Source organism: Leishmania major, chromosome 30 (genome assembly GCF_000002725.2).
Source record: "Leishmania major strain Friedlin complete genome, chromosome 30".
NCBI lineage: Eukaryota > Euglenozoa > Kinetoplastea > Trypanosomatida > Trypanosomatidae > Leishmania > Leishmania major.
In genome coordinates, this window is record NC_007271.2 from 661,211 (window position 1) to 686,118 (window position 24,908).

A 24,908-nucleotide genomic window follows, 5' to 3' on the forward strand; every position below is an offset into this window, starting at 1 on the left:
CCCTAACGCCGCAGAGTCGCAGAGGGTCTCGGACGCAAAAGGAGGCAGGCTGTGCTCGCGCTTGGCTACACACGTCTTGTGACTTCCGTAGTCACGCCACACTCCCTGGCCCGCCTCCCCCGTCCTCGCGCAGCACCTGGACCTAGACTAATCTCCCACTCTTTGTTCTGTCGTCGGATACTTGTTTCGCTGCTGTATTTTTTGATTGAGTGCTGTTCAGTGGCACAACGGGCGTAGCGGGCAATGCGCTCGTCCTCACCGGAAACGAACGCACGCAAGGCAGCTGTTGCGACGTTCTCTGGGCCGTCGAGTGCGCCGCTCACACGGCTGCAAAAACGTTTTTCGAGCCATGCCGCGTCTGCCGGAAGGGAGAAGGCTGCCGCACTGCCGGCCGGCATCGCGGCCGCGGTTGTAGGCGCCTCAGCGCCTTTCGCAGCGACTGGCAGCTCGTCGCGAAAGCGGTCCGCCTCCAAGGTTGGTCTTGCTCTGCATCAACCAGCGAATGCGAAGGGCGACAGCGCCGCGCGAGTGCCGCCGACGCACCGGCAGGCAAACAAGTGGAATGCTGACACCGCCCCCCTCGACGCCCTCTCCACACGGCAGAGCCCACACGCAGCCCCGGCGCGTTCGCCGAGTTTTCCATTTGATGTATATCCTACCCAGATCTTCTTTGATTCATTCGAGGCGAATCGAACGTACACGGCAACACTGGAGTTGAGAAACCACACAGCGGCAAACACGCACGTGCGCGTGGACCGCCCAAGCTCCTGCAGCGGTTTCGAGTTATCGGCGCCGCACGGGGCCGAGTCGTCGTCGAAGGTGGCCCCCGGTCTCTCCGTCATCTACACAGTAGTCTTCAGCCCGACTAGCAACGTCAAGGACTACGAGACGAAGCTTGTCGTGCGAGCCGAGAGCGGCGAGGCGATCACGGTTCCGGTGCTGGCGTACGCCAGTCGTGGTCAGCTGCAGCTTCCTGCGGCGCTCACGCTGCGTGAGGCGCCTGTAAAGGGTACCAGCTGCACGCCTCTGTTCCTCCGGAACACGAGCAAGCAGAGCTGCGCGTGGCGGGCGATGGCCTTCGACGTCAGCAGCGTCGCGCCTGAGGCGATGGTCAAAGACGCATCATACCCGCCATCTTCACACTTCTCCATCACGCCCAGCCACGGCGTGGTCGAGCCCCTCTGCGGAGGTGGCGATGGGACGGCAGTGGCGGTGGCCCCCGTTACTCTGCACTTCCATCCTCACCCAAACATGGCTGCTGCCGGCACGTGCGGGGGGGTGCTGCGCTTTTTTCTTGGCCCAGAAGGAGACGTCGTGCAGGACGTGCGGCTGTCTGCGCAGGCGGTGGAGCTGACCGGCATAGCGCTGGAGCAGACTGAGGTGATGTTGGCGGACACCTACGTGACGGCGGAGCGGCAGGCAGTGGTGCGCTTGCGCAACGACTCGGACAATACCGTGCACTTTGCGTGGAAGAGCTCGTACCGCGGCTGCCGCGTGAGTGACGGCGATGACGATGGAAGTGTAGCTGGTGATGACGCGGAATTCGGTGGCGACGGCGCCGCCTCGGGTGGCATGACTGGAAGCTGCACAGAGAAGAGAAAGAGCGATCTGACCGCCACCGCCGGCGGCAGCGTGTACAGCGGCAGTAGCGGCGGCGACGGTCGCCAGCATCAGCCGCATCAGCGCTTTCACGACCACAGCACCATGCGGGATGACTATACAGGCGATGAGGCGTTCCGCATTGAGCCGCTGTCGGGCATTCTTTACGGTCATGGCGTGCGCGAGTTTACCATCACGTTCAACCCCAGCGTTGCCGTCCTGTATGAATCCATGGCATTCCTGGATGTGACTGGGCTGGAGAACCGTCTTCCCCTCACACTGCGGGGCCACGGTCTCGGCCCGCAGTGTACCCTCGAGTACAGCCGGCTCGAGATTGGCGATGTCTACTTGAACGCGCTGCACGAGTACGAAGTGAGCATGGAGAACATTTCTTCCATCGAGTGCCAGTACGTAATCATGCCGCCACTACCAGTCCTCTCAGCCAGCGCCGCTGCTGCGACCTCAGCGGAGCCAGCTGCCTCAACGTCGCTGACGGACTTCTCCAGCAAGTTCCGATTCACGCCGTCTCACGGCACCCTCGGCCCTGGTGAGATTGTAAAACTGCGCATCGAGCTGCAGTCGGACCGCATCGGCTGCTTCTCTGAGGTGTTTCGCGTGCACATGCAGGGGGCTGTCGAGGAGGTACCTCTGCTGCTAAAGGGACGTGTGCTGGGCCCACACTTCCAGTGCAGCGTTGAGGAACTCGTCTTTGGCAACGTCTCGTACAACATGACACATCAGCGCACCATGCAGATTACAAACACGAGTCCGATTCCCATGCACTATACGCTGCGCATGCCGGACGAGTGCACGTACGCAGACGATTTGAGCATTTCGCCCGCCACCGGCGTCATCGCACCGATGGCGACGCAGACGGTAACCGTCACGCTCCACTCGTGTACTGTAGGCGACTACGACACAGCGCTGCTGGTCGAGGTTGCCGACGTGGGCGATGTACTAGAGGCTATTCCGCTCAGGGCTACATGTATGGTGCCACCCCTCTTCACGAACGCGACGGAGCTCTCTTTCGGCGGTGTCTTTGTCGGGTACCCCTCCACGCTGAACGTGGCGGTGCTGAACAACTCCGCTCTGACGGGCATGTTCGAGCTCGTGCTGGTCGGCGGCGGCGCTTTATCTGATGTCGTATCGGTGGAGCTGCCGGTGTCGACGGAGCACGAGGACGGCGTGCACTGGATCTCGCCACACCAGACGATGCAGATGCCCGTGACCATGACGGCACTTCGACCCGGCAAGCTGCACTTCTCCATAGCCTTGCGTGTGCTGGGCATGGACTCCGCTGCGGCCCCTTCGCAGACAATTCTTGTGAGCGCGGTGGCGAGTGGAAAGCACGTGGAGATGCAGCCGAGCACATTCCAGTTCGGCACTGTCGACGTCCTGCGCGCAGAGGTAAAGGAGCTGACGCTGAAGAACACGAGTCCCGTGCCGGCGCCGTTCTCGCTCGTGTTCGACCGCTACGGTGGCCTCCCTGCCACCGCCTCTTCTGCCGCTGCTGCTCGTGTCGCGGCTGAGGCGACCCTGCCCTTCCCTCGCGTACCAGTGTTCACGGTGGAGCCGGCCGACGGCGTGCTGGAGCCGCACAGCACGCTCACGGTCCGCATCCGTGCGAAGCCGGATGAGGCGATGGTGTTTAGCGATACTCTGCGGCTGTGCCACTCACCGGCGTCGCACAGCGCCACGGCCGCTGAAGAGACGGCGGTGGCGGCAGGGAACAAGCCAACTGTGACGGTCAAGGTTACAGGCAAAGGGATCCCTGTCGTACCGGAGCGGCCGGTCGCCGACGTGAAGCTCGGCGATGTGTTGACAACCGCACTGGTGGCGGAGACGATTACGCTGCACAACTACGGGCGTCGTGAGCAGGAAGTGCAGTGGCAGAACACACACAGCGCAAAGATGAAGGAGAGGGACCTGCCGCCAGCCTTTAGCTACAAGCCCGAGCGTGCCTTCATCCCGGCTGGCGGGGCACTGACGTTCTCCTTGTCCGGCGGGTCAGACGAGCCAGGTGTGCGTACGGAAACCTTCACTCTGAAGCAGTCTGGTACCTTCAAGGAGATACTACGCAGTGCTGTCTCGGCCACCTTCACGGTGCCGACGTTGTCGTGCAGCACTCGCGCCATTCACTTCGACTTCGCAAACACAGAGCAGCTGCAGGCGCTTGATGCCCCCTCTGCGGCCTCCTTGGTCAAGTCTCTGACGATTAAGAACATTACCAGCAAGACGCTCGTTGTCTCGCTCCGCATCCGGCATGCGGCCACCGCGTCGTCGTCGTCGCCGTCACCGCCGCCGTTGGGGGCGTCCTCGGCTGCAGCAAGCGGGGTGCCTTTTGAGCTCGAGGGGCCGTCGACCATCACCTTTGCCCCTGGCGACTCGTACGTTGTCGGTGTCCGCTGTAACCCCCTCTACCGTCGCGACTTCACGTCGCACACAACGAAGGGGATGGTTCAGTTCAGTTTGGCGCATCATGCCCGCAAGGAGCACGTCAGCCTCAGCGCGACGCTGCGCTTCCCCGCGCTTGTAATGAACCCGCCGGCGCGACTGGAGTTCGGCTCCGTTCTCCGCAACACGCAAAAGCGACGTGCGATGGTGCTGTCGAACCCCTCTGCGGACCTACCGGCGCGCTTTGAGTGGGTGTTGCAGCCGCAGCCCGCCAACAGTGCAACCGCCGCCCCGAAGACGCCAGCGGAGGCGCAGTACACTGGGGACAAGAGTGCACCTCTCATCATCAAGGCGGGAGATGAGGCCGCCACGGCCGCGGTGAGGTGCTTTGACATTGTCCCTTACACTGGAATGCTGCTGCCGGGAGAGTCACGGAGCATCGATGTGACCTACCAGGGAGCAGAGTGTGGGACAGCACTGGCGACGGCTGTGTGCCGAGTGCACGGTGGTCCGACCTACACAGTCGAAATGCATGCAACCTCGAGCGTTGTCCAGGCGCGTTGCGACAGAACGGAGATCAACTTTGGTCGACTCCCGTTCTACGAGTCTGCCACGCAGTCCGTGATGCTGTCGAACAGTACCCTCGTCCCCGTCACCTGGGATGTCGACCTGCGCAGTATGCGCCACCCCGAGTGCGTGCATGTGTCGCCCGTGTCTGGCGAGCTGCGAGACAAGGCTCGACTGCTCATCACTTTCACGCCGACGGTGCCAGACGCCTTCGAGGAGACGCTGTGGGTGCGCATCGGGCACCTCGATCCGCAGCCGATCCGCCTGTGCGGCTCGGGGTACATGAACCGGCTGATGATAGCAACGACGAGCCCCACGGCGTCGGCCGTGGAGAACGAGGTAGTTGTGTACCGAGCACCGTTCAGCGCCTTCACGGAGGCTCTGCAGTACGTGGAATCGCGGCTAGGGTCGTCGCAGCTAGGGTCGTCGCAGCTGCGCAGCGTGTATGCGTCGCGATCGGTGACCCCGCTGACCACGACCCTCGCAACAGCAGCGTCAGCTAGTGCGTCCGCGTCAAACGCGCCGGCACTCCCGACATTGGTGCAAAGGGAATGGCCGACGCTGGAGGCGGAGCGGCTGGCGTTCTGCCGCGCCGTATGCGAGGCCCAGGCGTCGGAGCACAGCTGCAGCGTCAGCCCCAATGGCGCCATTGACCCACCACTCTTCTTGGCGCCACACGCGCTTCGCCGAAAATCCGTGACGGCTGTGGGCAGCAGCGATGGCACCGGCGCCGGCACCCACAAGCTCGTCCTCGCGCGCTACATTGTCGACTTTGGCCACCTCACCCGGCACGACATGCGCAAGATGACGCTGAGGCTAACGAACCCGTCGGCCACGGAGGTGGTGAGCGCGATGCTGGACAGCAAGGAGCTCGAGCACCTGCCCGTCTCGGCGGTTCCTATGAAGGGAATCAAGGTAGGCCCGCTGGAGACGACGACGCTGACGTTGGTCATGGACGCCACAAAGCCGGAGAGCCTCGTGCGCCATGGACAAAACCGTTACGAGTTTGCCATCGACGTGAAGCATGGCCCAGCCATTGTGGTGGAGTGTCGCTGCTACGTCGCCACCCCGACTCTCCGCACTGCTGAGAAGGAAGTGCGCTTTGGGCCAGTGTTGCTGGGAAAGGTCAAGGTACTACCATTGGTCCTGACGAATCCGGAAGCGGTGTCGTGTCCGTGGCGAGTCACGTGTAAGGAAGGGGCTTCGTCGGATATTACAGCGTCTGCGGCGTCGAGGGGGCACTGGCTGCGCGACGGGCAGAGTTACACACCTGCCGGGCTCGTCGCCGGTGAGCCCCGCGGCTCTATCCGGTCCCGGCGAGCTGCGCCAGCGTCTCAGTTTTGGGTGAAGAAGGATCATGGCGTCGTCGAGGCGTCTGGCACCACCACAATCGCGGTGTACTTTGCCCCCAATCGCATTGCTGCTGAGGACGGCATGGGCGCCAGCGAGGATCGCGGCAGCGCTCCAGCCACGGCTACGCTGCGCTTCCGCTGTGGTAAGGGGCCCGCCGAAAGTGTTCTCACCGTGAAGCTCATCGGTAGTGCCTTCCAGTACAAGGTCAGCCTTTCCACAACGCAGCTTCAGTTACCGGTGGTACGCCCCCACCAGGTGGTACACGAGGCTGTGACGCTGACGAACAACGAGGAGCACCCTGTGGAGGTGTATAGCCTGGATCTCGACACACAGCACACGCATGAGATAAAGCTGCTGCGTCGCGCAATGGAGGTGAACCCGGATCACGAGATATTCTTGCCCCACCTAGAGGCAGGCTCTCGCCTACCGGATGCGCTACTAGAGTCCATCTTCGCCCGCCTGCATGCCGCCTCCGATTCGCTGAAGGAGGCGCTGCCAGCGGTCGACTTGGAAGCCGCTGAGGGGGTGCTCGCGGGTGCACCGGCGGCCGCCTGCAAGGGCGCAAAAACATCGCGGGGGCAGTCCGTGTCTGCTGTGTCTCGCACCTCCAGCTCCAACTCCAAAGGGGGGCGGCGGGAGAAGGGCAAGAGCGGTCATCGATCGACAGCGGTTGCGTCTGGCGGTATCGAGAAAGGCCTCGACAGCGATCCGGCGGCGGCCGATGGTATTGCAGACCAGAATCAAGGGGCTATCGACGGCTGTACCGCGGTGAGCGTGGCGAAGCCAAACGTTGTCCTCCTCGTCGGCCCTCCGTGCAGTGGAAAGACCACTTTGGCAAGGCAGATGACTGAGTGGGCGGATGCGGGCAGCGTGATCCGCGTGGACGTCGATGAGGTCATCCGGCGTGAGGCGGACCGCGACGAAACGGCGAACGGGGCGGTGGCTCGCTTCCTCCTTTCGCAACTGGCAGACAGGCCGCAGAAGTCCGTGCCCGTCACTGCCGATGGTGCCGCCGCCACGGGCGACGCAGTGGCTGCGTCATACATCGCGTGCGCACCGAAGCTTGTGCGTGACGCTCTTGAGGGACATCTGAGCCGGTGCATCACCAACCATGCAACGTCCTCGGCAGCTGGTGCTGCTTCCCTTGCTGAATCAAGGGACTCTGCTGCATCAAGGCCTGAAAAGCTTCTCCTCCTGTTTGACGGACTGGGCTGCGCCGTACTGCAGAACCCGTGGCGGCTCTTTGAGCTGCTCAAAGAGGCCTGCGATGCCCTGTGCATCCCTCTGCAGATCGTTTCATTGGCTGTCAGCACCCCCATGTCCGGCGTGCGGAGGGCCGAGGCACTGGAGGCGCACCACGCGGCGCGGGCCACAGCCGCATCCCTTACCTTGTTGAGCGAGGCAGCGTTCGAGGCGCTTGACAAGGAGGCTCGCGAGGACTACACGCGCCGCCTCAAACATTTCAATGACTGCCGTCGAGATCTGAGAGCTGCCCAGCAACTCAAGCGAAACTACATGGCGCAGCTGCCCCACAAGACCGTGCAGCAGGAGGCGGAGGAGGCCTTCACACAGGCGCAGATGGATTTGCAGCAGGCGTTGGCGCTGGAGTCCACGATGAGGTCGGCACGCAAAGGGAAGGCAGTAGCCGGTGCCGGCCGCGGTGCTGCTCTAGCGGCGGATGGGGCAAAGAAGCTGCAGGAGCCCAAATGGGCCGATCTCGACGCCGCCACGCAGTTTCGTGAGTGGTACACGCGCTTCCTCACCAAGTACGGCACCCCACCAAAGCCCGAGGGCGGAGACGACAGTGTCATTGGCGCGGCGCCCGTGCGTGCCGGCGCTGTAGGGCCGCCGTTAAAGGGTGCCGCTGCTGTTGCTGCGGCTGCTGCGGCGGAGGAGAGGGCGAACTGCTGGGCTGCTGTGCTGCGCGTTTCTGCAGAGACGGAAACCCCTAGTGAAGTTGCGAGGGTGGTGGAGTTACAGCTGGCCCAGGGCGACACCGAGACAAGCTCAGACACCGGTGCTGCAGCAATCATGCTGGCAGTGCCGACCCTGTCGCCTCCGTCGACAACGGTTGCCCTCGCCCCGTCTTCCTCCGTTGCCTCCGGTGAAGGACAGCTCTCCGTGAGCGCTAGGGAGACGGACACTCCCCCTGCTGCTTCCTCCACGGCCGCAGCTGTAGAGTCCTCGAACTCGCCTGCAACTGCAGCCGCAGCGGCGGCGACGAGTATGATTGGCGAGTGGTTCTACCTGAACAAGCGCCGTCTGCGTTTCTGGGGCAACGAGGCTATCGGCGGCTCACGCGGTGTCGCCAGCGTGGTTGGACGGCCGTCTTCGGGGGAGGAGGTGCTTGCGGCCAAGGCAAGGACAGCAGTGGCAAGCGTTGCAGGAGCCGCCGAGACCCACGCGCCGCTTGAAGCTGCTGGTTCGCCTTCCGCCATGGACGCATTCCATGCCGAATCTGCCGCGGCGACCAAGGCAGCCCGTTACGTGCACTTCTTCTCGACGCTGGAACGTGAGGTCATTCCAGCAAAGAAGAGCTGCGGCCGCGGCAAGACGGTCCCGGGAGTGGTTCAGCAGGAGGAGGAGCTGACACGCTGGTGGCTGCCACCGAAGTCGTCGGTCACGCTGACGCTCGAGTTCTGCGGCGACCACGTCGGCCCCTACACGGAAAAGTGCCTCTTTGGCGTGGTTGGCACGCTGCAGCAGCTGGGCCTCACAGTGTCCACCACGGTGGCTCTGTCCGACATCAGCCGAGACCCCAAGGACATCTTCCCCGTCATAAAGGCCCGCGGAATGTCAATCAGCGGCGGCGTCGAGTCGGGCCAACGAGTGTCCAAGGTGTACATACCCTCCAGGAAGCTTTTCGACTTTGGGCCGCTGCTCATTCCGCCGCCGCCGGTGCCGAGGAGCCGCCGCCGCAGCATCGAGAAGGCTGGCACGGGCTCGTCCTCGTCGACGGCCGGGTCGGGTCGCGGCGGCAACGCGGGTGGAGGCAACTATGCCCACACCAGCAAGGCGCCACTCCAATACGATAACACGCTTGGTGAGGAGACGCTTACGTTTGTGAACCGCGAGGCCAGTGAGGCGGAGGTGACGCTGTCGTTCCTCAACGAGAAAGAGAAGACGTTTGTGGTAACCCCGACCAGCTTCGTGCTAAAGCCTGGTACCTCACAGCTGGTCAGCCTGCGTGCGACGCCAGAAAAGGTGGGCGACTTTACGAACACGCTGCTGGCGTGCATCAAGGACAACCCGCTTCCCTGGAGGACGGAGGTGACGTGCACGGGGGCGCGGCCGACGCTGACGGTCAACGGGTGCAAGGATCTCGAGGTGAACTTCGGACGGCTCGTGCTGAATCGCAGCGTGACGAAGTCCTTTTCGCTCGTCAACGAAGGACCGCTGCCGCTACAGTGGAGGCTGGTGCCGGTTCTGGATGGCGCGACAACCCGCGGCCCCGGGGGCGGTGGTAGCGGAGTAGGGAGTGCCCCATCCGGCGCAGCGGCAGCGGCGGCTGCCCAGCTGCCTGCAGAGCTGCAGTGTTCCGCGCTGGAGGGTGTCATCGAGGAGGGCGGCGCATACACGCTGAACATGACCTTCGCACCAACGCACCCCTGCCTCTACACGCGCAGCATGCTGTTCACGGTGTCCTACCCAGGCCATCCCCATCAGGTCCTGTACGAGTCTTTGCCGATGATTATAAAGGCGGAGGGCTACGACGTCGTGCTGGAGTGGACACGCGAGATTCAGCTCGGTGTGTTGCACGTCGGAGAAGAGAAACACGATACGATTCGCATTCTCAACAAGAGCCCGTACGAGGTGGGCTATCAGCTAAAGCTGCCGAAACGGCTGCAGAAGTCCGTGACACTCTCCAGCCCGTCCGGCACGCTGCGGGGCATGGTCGGCTTCAAGGACGCGGCCGTCGTCAACATCGACGTTGTGGCTCGCCTGGAGAAGGAGGGCGAGCTGCCTGCGAAGCTGTCCCTAATCGAGGTGGCGTTCTTCGACGTCGAAAAGAAGGAGCTGCTGTACCCCGTGCAGAGCATTCCGGTCACCGGGGAGGCGTGGTACACCAAGTACGCGGTGCAGCCGCCGAGCGTGAGCTTCGGCTCCTGTCTCATTGGCCAGCCACGAGAGAGCACATTTGAGCTGCGCAACACAGGAGTGTTCCCTCTGGAGTACGTGCTCTTCAACTACCGCGATGCCGCTGCGGAGGGGAGCGTGAACGAGAACGTCGCCGACGCGTCTACTGCGGGGGGTGCGGCGGTGGCGGCAGCACCTGCCCTGCATGCTCCCTCCGCCGGCGCCAAGAATCAGATCAAGGCTGCAAAGGGGAGCGAGATGGATATCATTGTTGGCGCCTTCAAGTGCTGTCCGTGTCGAGGGATCATCCCGGTTGGTAGCGCGCAGATCATCACCGTTTCGACAGTCCCTCGAAAGCAGAGCCGCACCCAAGAGACGATCGGTGTGCGAGTCGTGCAGAGCGGCCCCGAGCTGGAGCACTATGGCACCCCAGTCGAGGTATCCGCATACCCGGCGTTGCCGTCGATCGCCGCAGACCTCACCTCCAGCGCCGACGTCGAAACTATCTTCGAGGAGCAGCGCGTCGTGTACCGCTTAGATCAGCTGGCGAAGGGCGTGTGCGCATACAGCAAGGAGGAGCGGGTCTTTTCCTTTGGCACGACTCTTGTGGGGCGGCGCAGCGAGGAGCGCTTTCGCATTGCCAACAGCAGCCCGCTTCCGTGCACCGTCGTGGCGCATCTCGAGGGCGCCTCTGTGACCGGGGCCAGCGGGAACAGCGGCGGTGGTAACGCGGCTCGCGGAAACGCAAGCGCCGCGAGCAGCGGGAACAAGCTTGTCACAGGTGGCGGTGGTGGCGGCGCCAGCGCTGCAGCGGGTGGGGCGGGCAAGATGGAGGGGTTTGATCTGTCCTTGGACGGTAGCGGGGCATCCCCGGCGCAGACGAGAATGATGACGGTCAAGATGGTTTTGCCGCCGTATGAGAGTCGTTTTCTCACCATCGGCTTCACCCCCGGCTCGCTGCGCCGCTTCCAAGCCCAGATTGTCGCCGTGGCCGAGAACGCCGCCATCTCAAGCGATGACATGGCGGAGGTTGGCCAGGAGCTGCGCTTTGGTCTGTGCGGCGAGGGCACCCTGCCCAGCGTGGAGGTCGAAGTGCCCCCGCGCTTGTCGTCGTCCGCGGTGCCGTGGGGCAGCAGTGGCGGCAGAAAGTCGTCTGGAGCGTGCGCGGGATCGGTGGAGCGCGTGCATCGCCGCACCGAAAGCGGCGGCAGTAGCAGCAGCAACGAGCGCAAGCGAGGCCTGCGCCGCAGCGGCGGTGGCTCAGGTGGTAGCACCTCTCCGTCAGTGTACGGGAGCACCGACGGCTACACGACTAGTTCCGGCGTTGCAGAGGTGCTGGAGCTGCCCTTGGCGCGTGTAGGTGCCGTAGCGTCGCGCAGCTTTACGCTACGAAATATAGGATGCGTGACGGCCAAGGTGCAACTCGAGCTGATGACGCCAGGAGGGGATGGCTATGGTACACCGAACTCCGCCTTGAAAATCACCACCAGAGGCGGCACTGGTGGCACCGCCGTAAAGAAGCAGCGCGGTGCCTTGGCACAACACAGGGTCGAGCTGTTTGTGCCTGCTGGCCAGTCTGAGGTCGTTGAGTTGACGTACGCGCCGACGCAGGTGGAGACGACGATGACGCGGATGCGTGTCTTGCTGCGGGACAACCCATTTGAGGAGAAAGAGGTGCACATCCTTGCCTACAGCTTCGACAGCCCCATCTCCTTCGAGGGCATTGACCCGTCTAGCCCAGACCACTACGACATTGGGGACTGCTGGATTGGTGTTGACAAGAGCTGCACCTTCACCGTGCGAAACAACACAAACTCGCTGGTGCGCTATGATTGGCAGTACCCTGACGCCGTTGTGCGCATGGTGCCCTCGGTCGGCCACCTCAGCGCGGGTGCCACGCGGACCATCACGGTGGTGGTGCGCAGCGAGTCACAGAACCTCAACCAAGTCGCGCGGTGCACCATTCAAGTGCAGTCCATTCAGTTGTTGTCAAACGCGTTGGGTGGTGGACTTGTGCACTCCAGCATCGGTGACGGTGGCGCCGCGTCTCGTGGCGCTGGCAGCGGCGCAACCCCGGTCTCTGGGGCGACGAACGCGGTTATCACGGAGTGGGACAACTCCATGCAGAGCCCGAAGTGGGTCCTGCGCGAGGATGACACCGCTGCTAGCGCTATTGCAGCCGGGGCACACTCGGCCGCCGCGACGGCCGCCTTTCTGTCTACCGCCGCCTCCATGGTTGGCCGCCGCAACTTGAAGCAGGTCCTGGAGGCGCTGCCGGAGCCACCATATGCAGTTGTCGACGCTGTTAACGTGATGCAGCCACTCACGCTGCGGTACCGCTGCAGTGTGCCAGCGTACCAGTGCCAGCTGGTCGACGCGGCCACCGGCGCGGTGACGGACCTGAAAGCGATTTCTTTCGAACAGACCTACTTGATGCAGAAGCGGGTGGCGATCGTGCGGGTGATCAACACGGGGAGCGTGGGACTGCCTCTGACGTACGACATCGTGACCTCTGGAGAGGAGGACGAGGCGCTATCGCGAATCGCTTCGCAGCAGGATTTGAAGTCGCCACACGCTCGACGCGGCGACAGTGGGGCCTCGGCAGCTATTGTGGTATCGGGGGCTTCTTTTCTTACTCCTTCCGTCGAGGGTGACGCTGGGGCGTTGCACGAGTCGCCTGGATACACCTCCCCCACCGCCGACTTCGCCGTCGTGCCGGCGCCGACGTCTCGCGCCGCGAGCACCATACCGGTCGGCACGCACCTCGACCTTCACGTCGAGTTTACTCCTCGTGCCGTCGGCCTTATCATGGCGGAGCTGATCCTGTTGATGCGACACAGCGACCCGGCAGAAATGCGCGTGCCGCTGCAAGGCGTGGCAGAGTGCCCGCTCGTCCACTTCAACATCCCACCCACTACATACTCGGACACGCGCTCGATGGCAGGCATCAGTGGTGCGGCCTACCGGGGCCAGGACACGGTGGTTGTGGAGTTCCTCGCCCGCGGCCTGCACACGAAGGCCACCGTCAAGTTCCCCGTAATGAACCCGACAGCGACGACGTACAGTTACGAATGGGTTGAGGAGGGCATGGGGCGCGGGGCGAACACCAACGGGGGCGCAAGCGGCGGATCCGTGTCGCCGTTCCGCTGCCTGACACCGATGGGTACCATCGCCGCTGGGCGCCAGACTGAGGCGACCTTTGAGTTCTTCGCAGACACCTTGGGTGTGCGGGAGTCGGCCTGGTCCTTCCAGATCCCTGGCCGTGCCGCGATTCCGTTTGTGCTGGTCGGCACCGCGACCGAGCCGAACGTGTACTTTCATGCGAGCAAGGTATTATTTGGCCACGTGCAGGTCGGCACCCAGGTGGAGCAGACTGTCGTCTTGGAAAGCTGCGACGACGTTCCCTTCTCCTTCTCGTGGGATAAGCTTTCGATGGAGGGAACGTCCTCGTTCTTGTCTGTCAGGCCGCTTCGTGGTACCATCGCCCCGCACGAGCGGCTCTTGGTTACTGTTACGTTCGCGCCGCAGGACGAGGTGGAGTACAACGTGCCGCTCCGCTGCACAGTAAAGCGGTCGAGCGTGCCGCTCTCGATCAACGTCAAGGGCGTTGGGGTGAGCGTGCACGAATCACTGCAGATGGAGCCGATCGAGGACGGGGCGGAGCCAACGCGCATGGTGCGTGGCCAGCCGCTCTTTTTGAACCTCGATCGCGTGCAGGTGAACTCGACGGTCGAGCGCCGCTTTGCCCTGCGCAACACCGGCGCGTACCCGTTCCAGTACAGCGTCGAGGCACCGGAGAACTCCTCTGTCAGCGTGGAGGGGATGGAGGGCAAGATTGCCGCGAAGCAGACTGGGTTGATTGTCTTTCGATACCACCCGACGTGCGAGGAGACGCTGAAGCAGTGCCGACTCCTCTTCCGCATTGAGGGAAAGGTCGCCTACAAGGTCGGCATCAAGGCCACGGCCTACATGCCCCGGCTGCAGCTGAGCTTTGACCACTACGATTTCGGACCTCGATTCATTTTGGCGTACAACAACGGATCGGCGACAGCGGCGTCTGGCGTCGCCATGACGGTGCTGCAGCTCACGAACCTCGAGTCGGAAGTTGTCTCCGTCGACTGCAGCCTGTCTGCGCATAACGTGTGGTGTCGCCTCGACAGCACGACGCTTGTGGTGCGTCCCAAGGAGTCGGCGCGGCTGCGACTCACCTTCGTGCCACCGGAGGCCCGCCAGTACAATGACAACCTGCGCCTGTGCTTCAATGCTCTTCACACGGTCCTCTTTCCAATCACCGGCGAGGGTGCAGTCCCGCGCGTCGAGGTGGTGAATCCGTTTGCGAAGCTTGGCATCGTCCGTATCGGCGAAACGCGGCAGATGGAAGTGAAGCTGATGTGCCTTAGCAGGATTCCGACACCGATATCGTTTGCGCAGTCCATCGACGACGACCTCCTCCAAAAGGGTTTCTCGGTTTCTCTGCCGGAAAGGACGCCGGCGGCCACCGCTGCTGCGACTCCACTCTCCATGATGCTGAGGCCGAAGGAGAGCACGACGGTGGTGCTGTCGTTCGCGCCAACGCAGCGCATGGGCGAGTTCAGCAGGGAAGTGAAGATGCTCGTGTGCGGGGTGGAGGTGCCGTTTTTGTCTGTGAGCGGGTCGTGCGCCGATGCGGAGGTGCACCTCGACACGTCAGCGCTTTCGTTTCGCGATGTCGTGGTCGGCGCCTCGGCGTCGCGGCGAGTGTCCATCCTCAACAGCGGCAACATCTCGCAAAAGTTCTCGTGGCTGAGCAGCCTGCAGAAGCTGCGGCCGCAGGGCGAGTGGAGCATCTTCCCGTCCTCCGGCTACGTCAGGGCCCACACGGAGTTGAGCTGTGAGCTGCGGTACACACCGAGCCTGCCGAGCAGAGGCAACGCCAAGGCAGCCGCAGCACCGGCGTCGTCGGCGCCAATGGAGCAAATTCTGACTCTGGAGCTGGACAGCTCACCTGGAATTTCGCTCACAATCGAGTCGAACTGTGTTACTCGACCAGCGGCGACGGAGACGGTGCACTTTGCGTGCCGCGCACGCGAGACAGACGTCAAGATGATCGAGGTGCACAACCCGACAGAGGAAACGTGGACGACGGAGCCTGTGCTGGACAACTCGCTCTGGACATGCCCGACACAGCTCACTCTAAAGCCGAAGGCGAAGTCGATGCTGGCCGTTACGTATCAGCCGGTGCGGCCAACAGCCAGCGTAGCGGCAGCCAACGCAGCAGCGGCAGCGGCCGCCAAATTCTACAGCGCTTCGAATGACCTCGCGACCGCCGTGTTGTCATCGACGGACAAGGCAACCCTCTTCATCCCTCTTCCCAACGGCACTGGGCAATGCGTGGCACTGGAGGGCATCGCCGAGGCGGCTGGGTCGGCCGGCCCGATGCAGGAGTACGACGGTGTTGTGCAGATCAGCCTACCTCTGTACTTCCAGATTCGCAACTGGTCCACGACGGAGATTGCCCGCTTCCGCCGCGAGGTGGAGTGGAACTCGGTGACGCGGACGGGCGACAACGAATCGCGCCAGCTGTCTGAGCGGATTTCTACCCTAATCCGTGTCGAGGGTGACGAGGTCGGCGATGGCAGTCGAAAGGGTACCCCGAGCGCGCGCTCCGGACGGTCGGGCAACCGAATTGGAACAGCGTCGAAGGCTCCCCCGGCGCAGAATGCCATTGAGGTTCCTCCCGGCGCCTCTCGAGAATCGGTGCTCACCGTGACCCCTCTGTGCGAAGGGGTGTACAAGGGCACGGTGCGCTTTGTGCCGGTCGATAGGCCTAGCGACTCCGCGGCGGCTGACGTTGCGCAGTTCTACGACTTTGTCATCCGCGTGCGACCTGTGGAGGTGTCGGTGCCGACGACTGTGGATTTGCATGCAGCCCTCCGCGAGCTGGCCAGTTTCGCGATTCCGCTGACAAATCCACTATCGAAGCCAGCTGTCTTCAAACTCGAGGTAGGAGCTGCAGACGGCACCGCATCACCGACAACCACCGCCGCGAGCGCAGCCCCAGAAACGTTCACGTTTCCGCCGTCGGTAACGGTGCCGGCGCACACGCACGCGGAGGCGCTGGTGCATTTTTTCCCGCTTATCCCGAAGCCGCCGGCGACGGTGCGGTGCACCGTGACGTCTGCTGAACTAGGCAGCACCACCATCTACGACTTCCGGCTCTTGAGCACGTGCGATGTCGCTGCCCCGGAGCGGATGACTCGACTGGTCTGCCCTCTGGGGCAGCACACGAACTTCGTCTTGCGCTTCAAGCACTATTCCAAGACAAACACCGAGTTCTCGATCCGCGTCAGTGGCGAGACGCTGGGAAAAGGTACGGCAGCGTTCACGCGAGTCGGTGCGAGCGGTGGCGGCAGCCAAGTAGCTGTGGTGAAGGTGAACGCCTGCCCGCCGCCGCCAGCCACGTCCGCGTCACTGGTGTCCAAGGGGCAGGATGTGGCGGTGGAGTTCAGCTACGAGCCCTCTGAGCTCGGTGAGGCGGCTGAGACTATTGAGTTTGTCTCTCCTGTCGCCGGCACGTACACGTTTCCGATCGTGGCGAACTGCACACTGCCAGAGCGCCAGGGCCCCTTTGTGGCGCGCTTAGGCCAAAATGTACAGCTGCCCTTCAAGAACGTCTTCAGCGATCCGGTCGCTGTCACGGTGACGTCCGACTCGCCGTTCTTTGTGCCGTCGCGCAAGACGGAGACGATCGCGGCACACAAGACGGCGAACGTGACCGTACACTGCAAGCCGGAGGATGGTGTCGAGGTGATTCGAGGTCGAGTCACCATCACATGTGTGCCGCCTGGCAAGCCGGCGCAAAATCAGACGCAGCAACCGATACAGTGGGTGTACTACGTCGAGGCAGTCAACGCGAGTGACCGAGGCAGCTCTGTGAAGCAGTCCAAGGCCAAGAAATGATTGGCTGCAGGCCAGACCGTGCGTGTGCAGGGCATCTTTCTTTTCGCTTCCTGTGTGTCTACGTGCGGCTGCACGTGTCGTGCGATGAGAGACGTGCCCCTCGCTCCCCTTCCTCTCCTCTTCGACTCCTTGGCGTTGCGGTTCACTAGTTGTTCGCCTTCTCAGTTGTGCCTTTCGCTGATGGGCTTTTCCTTGGTTGGTCATCGTGCTGTGGTGTGCGCATCTTGTTTGTGGGCGCATGTGCCTTTTGATGGGAGCTGAGGCCGGTGCCATCGTGGAGGGGAGAGGATCGCGTACTTGCTGACGTCGACCCTCCGGACCTGGCCATTCGATAAGTAGGAAATAGCGCAATCACGGCTCTGTTTCTTTCTCTTTTTCAAAGAAATGAGGTGTGGGGCTCACAAGATGCTTGAGACGAGTGCTGACATCGTGAAGTGGGGCTACACCTCGTGACGTCATCGCTCGCCTCGCTCGCTTGCCGCCCCTTGTCATCCCCATTCTCTGTCGTCAGTAGCCTTGTCATTGTCAGGGGTGCAGCACGCAGGAAGCATTGTTTTCTTTCTCCGAGTGATTAGCTCGTTATTTGCCATGGCATGAGTTGGCGTGTTCATGTCGTCTTTCGGTCTTTATGTTCTCTCTTGGCTGCTTTCTCTTCGTCGTAATTCCTTCGCCTGCTGCGCTTCTCCGTGGCGGACGTGAACGGCCCCCACTGCCTTACGCGCACACCTGCGCACCCCGCGGCGAGTGTGCATGTCTCGCTCCCCTCTGCACTTCCTGCCCGTCTATTTTTCTGTCGCTCGGCGTACACATGCATGTTTTCAGCTTCGTTTCCATGTAGCAGCACCGCTTGCTTTCGCCTCTCGCGCCTGCCCTGTGTCTACGTGCGTGTGTGTGTGTGTGTGTGCGTTCTTCGGTTTATGTGTATGTACATATGTGTGTGTGTGTGTGTTTGCTCCTGTTGTGTGTTGTGCTTTACCATTGATGTACATGTGATGTGTGGGGGCGGAGTCAGGGATTCGGGGGATGGGGATGAGGATGACACCCACGTGATGTGGTGAGACTTGCCGTCTCTCTTGCCTGTTCCTATTGCTCCTATTCATTTCCCTTCCCGCCTCTGCAGGTAGGGCTTTGTCATGCACCCCACCTCTTTTATCGTTTCTTCTTGTAGCTAGATTCAACCACGCACACAAATCGCAAGAAACACGAACAAGGATGTATTATGAGCAATAGTGTGGGCGCTCTACCGGGCAAGCGTGCAGTGAGGCTGCTATAGAGAGAGAGAGCAGAGGCGACGCACGCATCTGATGGCATGCCCGAAGGGTGAAGCTGCGAGGTGGTGTTGCAGAACATGCGTGATGCCTCGCGGACGACCTTTCCGACGCCGTCTTTCTACCGCGCTGTGGCGGCACCCACGGCGCGCACACTGAATACAGTTGTTGGTCACCATATGTGCCCTCTGGTGGGGAGGGGGGAAGGGAGGCAATGAGCCCCTGATCGGATGGAAATGGTTCCTTGCCGTTTTCGTCGCATCACCATGCGCTGCCTTCATCCAACAAGTATGGCTACTTTGGTCCCATGCTGGGATGCGCTTCTCTCTCCATCGTCTCAACCCCCGTCGTTCCGCGGCACTCTTACTGACTCTGTATCTTATTGCGTTCCTTTCACTTCACCTCTCCCACCTTGGCCATCTTCCTCATGAAACAAGTCCACACGTTCGCGCGCGGTGATCAAGGCAGAGAGGTCGCACCAACATACGACACCGGTTTCCTGGTGGCTGTCTTCTGTGGTGCGTGCGCGCTCTTGCGCTTCTCTCTTCGTAATTCATAAGTGGCGAGCGGGCAATAAGCTGTCGGGGCCCCTGTAATACGTGAAGCGCCCTTCGCTACCAGAGTATCCTAATCGACCGCATCATTGAGAGCCGTAACTACGAGACCCGTTACTGCGCCCGTCCTTTCTTTTTTCTTGTTTCTGTCTCTGCGCATTATGCAGACCAACGTGCTGGAGCGTATCCGGGCATTGGAGGCAGACATCGAACGCTGCATCGACTCCATCGTGCAGCAAGACCTATTTGCAGCGTCCATCGAAAACGAAAGGCACCGCATCCTGCTCGACCACTTCACTCTGCAGCAGGTTGGAATCGTCCGTTCCACCGCGGAGAAGCTGCTCGACGTGTACTTGGACGAGGACGACATTGTGCAGGTCCAGAATGCGCCGGCGGAGAGCCCAGACAACATCGCGGCGGCGGTCAAGGAGTTCGAGGCGAAGATCGCCGACATCCGTGAGTATCACCACATCTACCGTGATCTGCCACCCGTAAAAGATGAGCTCGCCGTGCCTAGCCCAAGGCTGCTCGATGACATCTTCACCGTCCACGAACGCTACGGGGCCTGCTTCGATATGGACGCGCACTACAACCGCTACAGCGCGTTCATGGTGCACACAAAGACGCTGGCGGAGGGGTGTGTTTCGGCGTCGGCGGAAGTCAAGAAGGAGTTGGCTCCGCTGTCGCCATCCTCAGTTCTCAAATGGTCGTCGATGTGGCCTGGTCGATTGGACTTTTTCAGCTTCACAAAGGCGCTGCCGCAGCTGCTGTTGCACGAGGTCGAGGCACACCGCAAGATTGTAGGCTTTGCCCTCTACAAGCCGTTTGTTGCGGAGCTGCTCGCCTACCTGGAGGGCTTCTACCGTCGCATCCACCCTCTTAAGCCGGCTGCGTTGGAGCGTCTCATGGCGGAGGTGGAGAGTGATGCGGAGAAGTACTGGGCATCCCTTGTGGAGGTCAAAGCAGAAGTTACGAGCGTCGCGGCGACGACGGCGGCTGCATCCACAGAGGATGAGCAAGCTGATGTGCAAGATGTAGAAGATGAGCGAGTGGAGGAGAGGGAGGCAGGCGGCGCAGCAGGATCGTCGTCCAAGGGCCAAACGGCAGCGCCGGTGCGCATTGCGGTGGGGAACAAGGTTGCCTGCGGACTCGCGATCCCGCCATCGCTGCGGCAGCACGTCAAAAAGTTTAGCCTGTGGCCGCTGCCCTTGATAGAGAAGCTGATAGAGGACGTGGGGCAGGCGAGCGGCACCTCCGACGGTGCCGTGGCGTCGACGTCTAAGCTCCCCACAAGCGTCGCCGACGTGAAGATGGTGTGCCTCATGGAGGCCAAGGCCGCCGCTCTGCTGCAGTCGTTCCTCTACACCACTTTGGAGACGACCAACACGTCGCTTTTGCGCGACTACAGCCGCACCTTAGAGGAGCTGGAGAATGACCGCGAGGTGGCCGAGCAAGAATTCCTCGACTCATTGGAGGAGGTGCGCAAGAACTCGGCAGACACGATGGAGGGTACCGTGGCCCACGCGGCGGAGTATAACTTGAAGCTCGCTCTCGAGGACAGCAAAGGCAGTCGCCGTGGCCGGCACGGAAAGGCGAGTGCGCCGGCGCCCGTCGCGGCAGCCCCGGCTGCACCAGAGCTGCCGCTAGAGGAGGAAGAGGAACAGCTGATCGGTGAGAACGGCGAGCCCATTCCCCGCTGGCTCGCACAGCTGCATCAGCTGGACAAGATGTTCCGCTGCGACGTGTGCGGTGGCACTATCTACAAGGGCCCGAAGGTGTTTCGCGAGCACTTTGGCGCGGAGCGCCACGCGGAGGGTCTGCGCCGCCTCGGCGTAATGCACCACCTGAAGAGCTACGAAGGTATCACCTCCATTCGACAGGTGGTCGAGATGCGGGAGCAGCTCACCGGTGGAGAGAGCGGCTTTCGAAAACGACTGCGAGACAACACCGACAACGAGGAAATCCAAGATGCTCGCGGCCACGTGGTGACCGCAAAGGAGTATCTTCGTCTGCAGCAGCGCCGGCGCTGACCACCACGCTCGGCCAGCTCTGTCCCGGTAAACGTGGCGCGACGGCTCACAAAGCGAGAGAAGAAGAGGCGGGTTTGGGGAGGAAGAGGAGCCGTGGTGCGCTTGTGGTCATGCCACACACAGCTTGCTTAGCAATGAGCTTTTCTTGTGACTTTGCGCTTGCTGCGCGTTGAGTGCGTTGCCGTGACGATGAGATGAGCACCTACCGAGTCGGAAAGAGCTCCAACGCACCTGTGCGAGCTCGCGGTTCTTCGATGTATTCCGCTTGCTTTCTTAGTTGATGAGAGTGGTGGTGTGGTGCGCAGGTTCGGCGTCGCCTACGAAGAGCAGCGAAAAAAAAAACAAAGGGATCAGCAAAGAAGCGCACATGCCCCTTCACGCCTGCCCCTGGGTGAAGAGAGTGTAATGGGTATGCGGCACAATCGGTGCGCAGGACTGTACCTACGAGGCTGCAGGGGGAGGGCCTACGGAGGCCGCGTAATGCTGACGCGAACATCATGATGCCCCGCAGCCGTTGCAGGCTTCACGCTTACTGATCCCTGTTTCTCGCACATCCAGTATGCACGTCGACACAGACAAATGGAAAAAAGGGCTCCTCAATGTGCAAGTGCCTGTAAATGCTTTGAACTCTGACACCGTCCACGCGCCTTCTTCAGGTGTTTGTGTCGATATATCGCCTGCGTCTCTGTTCCCCCTTTTTTCCCCATGCTGTCGGTCTTTCGCTGCGGGTGCCCTCCTGCCTTCTCCTACTTTACACACACACACACATATATATATATATATATTGCTTTAACGCCTGTCCTCTGCCTTCTTGACCACTGCCCTACCTGTGTCTACACACATACACACACACGTCGATGCGTTTCGTAGCTGCAGCTTAGGTGGTTGCAGGGCCTTCAGAGCAGAAGACGTCCACAAGCGTCTGCTTTCTTGTTTTTTCTTCAGTCGCTTTCTGCATCTCCTGCGCACACATGAGTCAGTCGTCATTAGCATCATCCACGGCATCGGGGTGTGCGTCGGCGCCGTCATCGTCCGGCAGCGCTGCCGTTCTTGCTGCTTGGCCGCTATCATCAGCGACAGATATAGAAGACACTACGGCGACTACATCAGTGACGACGTCCGCCTCTGCTTGCTCTTTGACCGACGGTGACGCTGACGCCAGTGCGCCGCCCGTGCTACACGACGGCTTGTGGTCTCTTACTGCCCCACTATCGGATCCTTCAACGGTCACGACGACGATAGCGGCGGCCGCGGATGCGCCGTATCAAGCTCCGGAGGCCTTGCCTAGCCTGCAGCCTCTGCCGAGTATCGACGTGGTGCAGCTGCGCGGATTCATCTCGAATGCGATCGGAACGGTGTCTGCGAGCTGCGCTATGCTGCCGCAAACGGTTTTGCCCACCTCAATCTCCCCCTCGCATGACGATCCTGGCGACACGTTGGCGGCTCCACGGTCGTCGCCGCTGAGGGTACCGTCTTCCGTGGCGTCCCCTAGCGTCGCCAGCGACGCATCGACATCGCAGCAGGGAGTTGCGAGCTCACTGCCCACAGTTGCGCTGGCGCCGTCACCAGAGTCCCCGGTCCCGTTCGCGCCGGTTGTAGCTGCGGATCAAGAGCACCATAGTGACATCCCTGGTTCGTCTCCAGCAGGCACCCCGTCGACCACGTCTGCTTCTTCGCCTTTGTCGCAGCCGCGGGCGACAGCCGAGGCAACGCGCATTGTCGCTTGCGACTACACAGCGCCTGCCACTCGAGAGGAGCGCTTCCGCCTGGGCCTCTCACCGTCTATTGAAGGTGCGGTCACTTCGCCACCGATATGCGGCGCAGCGGCATCTCCTGGAGGCCAGAGCGCTACCCATTCGCTACCAGCAACACCAATGGCACTTGATGCCAAGCCCGCTAGCACCTCAGAGGAGGACACGGTAGCGGTACCACTGCCCAGGGCTGGGAATGGCGACCACTGCGTCTCAGGAGGCGGGGTTCTTCTAGGCACGACGGAAGCCCGTGTGGCGCTTGATGACGCTGCCATAGCAGAGCCTGCCTTGTCGCTCAGCTCTGTAGCCGTCAATGTGAACGCAGGGGCCGGTCCGCAGGCCGAGGGTGGGGCGTCATTCGAGGCACCCAAGAGGACCACGCCGCTACTGACGCGACCAGCGGCTGCACCGGGGAAACTGACAATACCAACCGTGTCAATCAACTCAGAGATTGATGGTGCTCGGCAGGATGGGAATGATGATTGCCGTTGGCTCATGGTAAGTGTGGAGCCGCCAGTGATACAAGAACCTGAGAAGGTGCCACCCGCTTCGCGAAAGCGTCGTCGAGCTGCGTTGGCGGTCCCCAACCGGCAGCCGCGTCGTCCTGCCCAAGGGGCAGGCAGTGAGGTGAAAGTCGTCGAGGAAGTGGAGCCGGCTCTTTCTTTGTCTGCACCGCCTGAAAGTGGTCTACGGCATGCGACAGCAGCCGCGGGTAGAGAGATCTGCCATGCACCCACTTTGATCAAGACTCACGCACCGGCGGCGGTGTCTGCCGCGGTGCGGGGGAGCGGTGGTGAGGGGGCGTCGGATAAGCAGCGGCTGGATGTGCTACCACCGCCTGTGGTGGCGCACGAAAGAGACGCTGGTGACATGGACGTTTGCGCCTTGACGATATCGAATACGCCGGAGGAGCTTCCAGGGGATGTCCAGTATGGCTTGCGCCGTGTGCCTGCAGATTACGGAGCGCAGGCCGAAACAACAGAAGATTCGTGCCAGACAGAGGCACCTGTGGTGGCCTGTAGCGGTAAAAAGGCGTCCGTGACGTCGCCGCCGTCGCCTGTTGCGATAGGCGCGAGCGCTGCGGTGGCTCGTACCACCGTTACCCCATTACCAGGCAGCAACCCCACCACCGAGACCTCCACAACGACAGCGGCCGTGCACAACGGCAAGCCGAAGAGGGGCCGTCGTGGTGCGCAGGGGACAGCAGCGGCGTCGCGAAAGGATTCAGGGCCAGGGGCTCTGACGAAGGAGGCGGGCGCGCCTGCTTCTTTTCTGCCAGCTTCCTCCCGGCCAGTGCTGAATCTCGCCGGCGTCAACGTGCAAGCACTCTTGGCCGAAGGTACCGACCCTCCCCCTCTGTACACACGCCGCCAGCGTCGCACGCGCTGGAGGTCAACCCTTGCCGAGGATCATCCTCTGTTTGCTGAGCATCGCGACCTGTGGGAGCATGACACGGCAGGTCGCATCCTCCCCAGAGCACCGTTTGCTAGCGATGCAGATGTGCTGAATTCGCTGACGGAGTGGACTGACTCGCCGGCGTTGGTGTACGCGCACCTCCTCTGGCGCTACGCACCGGCCCTATTTGTGAACTTGGCGATGCACGACAGCGACGCCACACTGTATGTGAAGGTTGAGCCGAAAGTGGAGGCAGATACCCGTGTGAAGCAAGAAAAGATGGAATGACCGGCGTGGGTGCTTCGTCGTCGTCTGGGCTCGAGGTGTGCTGTGCTTCGGGACGTGCGCGCTTGTGGATGTGCGTGCCGCTGCGCTCGGAACACCCTGCTTCTCTTTCATCGCATTCGTCCTTGTCTTTTTGCGCGCATGCAGAGCAGCTACAGTGGGACGGAAACCCGATCACTCCCACAATGCCCTCTTTGTTTTCCTGTTAGCTGCTGTGCAACACATCGTGAAGGACATGCATGTATAGAGGAAGGGAACGGACAAACGACAGACAGAAGGACAAACCGCCATGCGAAATGGAGTCGCTACCCGCCCGTGCCGGGCGCCGAAGGCATGCGTCTTTCACGCGGTAGCGTAGCAGCAAACAGAGAGACCCCGCCGCAGTGCGCATCACTGACCCACAACTACTTCGCTTCAGCCACACGCTTCCCACCACCCGCATGCGTGTGTGCTGCACGAATGGCCCAATGGCGCAGTAGCTGTGGATTCTTCTGACAATGCTCTCTTGAATCTCTCCTCCTCTGTCTGTCTTCACGTCACTTTCCTCCCTTTACGACTATAACTACTACATGCCTGCTTCGCGGTGTCTCCTCTAACCACCTTCTGCTCGTCTCGTGTCTCCGCGTCAGGCAAACAACAAAAAAGAGAAACACCGACCCCCTTTTCCCCCCTCCCCCTACACACCACCCCAAAAAT

At 61.8% G+C, this 24,908-nt stretch overlaps 3 protein-coding genes across 3 annotated transcripts; all 3 read left to right on the forward strand.

Moving 5' to 3' along the window:
* Window positions 1-243: 243 nt before the first annotated feature.
* LMJF_30_1810 (conserved hypothetical protein) lies at window positions 244-16,929 on the forward strand (the record flags this gene model as incomplete). Its single annotated transcript, XM_001684733.1, has 1 exon — window positions 244-16,929. The coding sequence occupies one exon, from the start codon at window positions 244-246 to the stop codon at window positions 16,927-16,929; it is 16,686 nt and encodes a 5,561-aa protein (XP_001684785.1).
* Window positions 16,930-18,912: 1,983 nt separating this feature from the next.
* On the forward strand, window positions 18,913-20,781 carry LMJF_30_1830 (putative splicing factor 3a; the record flags this gene model as incomplete). Its single annotated transcript, XM_001684734.1, has 1 exon — window positions 18,913-20,781. The coding sequence occupies one exon, from the start codon at window positions 18,913-18,915 to the stop codon at window positions 20,779-20,781; it is 1,869 nt and encodes a 622-aa protein (XP_001684786.1).
* Window positions 20,782-21,752: 971 nt separating this feature from the next.
* Window positions 21,753-24,215, forward strand: LMJF_30_1840 (conserved hypothetical protein; the record flags this gene model as incomplete). Its single annotated transcript, XM_001684735.1, has 1 exon — window positions 21,753-24,215. The coding sequence occupies one exon, from the start codon at window positions 21,753-21,755 to the stop codon at window positions 24,213-24,215; it is 2,463 nt and encodes an 820-aa protein (XP_001684787.1).
* Between the last annotated feature and the right edge of the window lie 693 nt (window positions 24,216-24,908).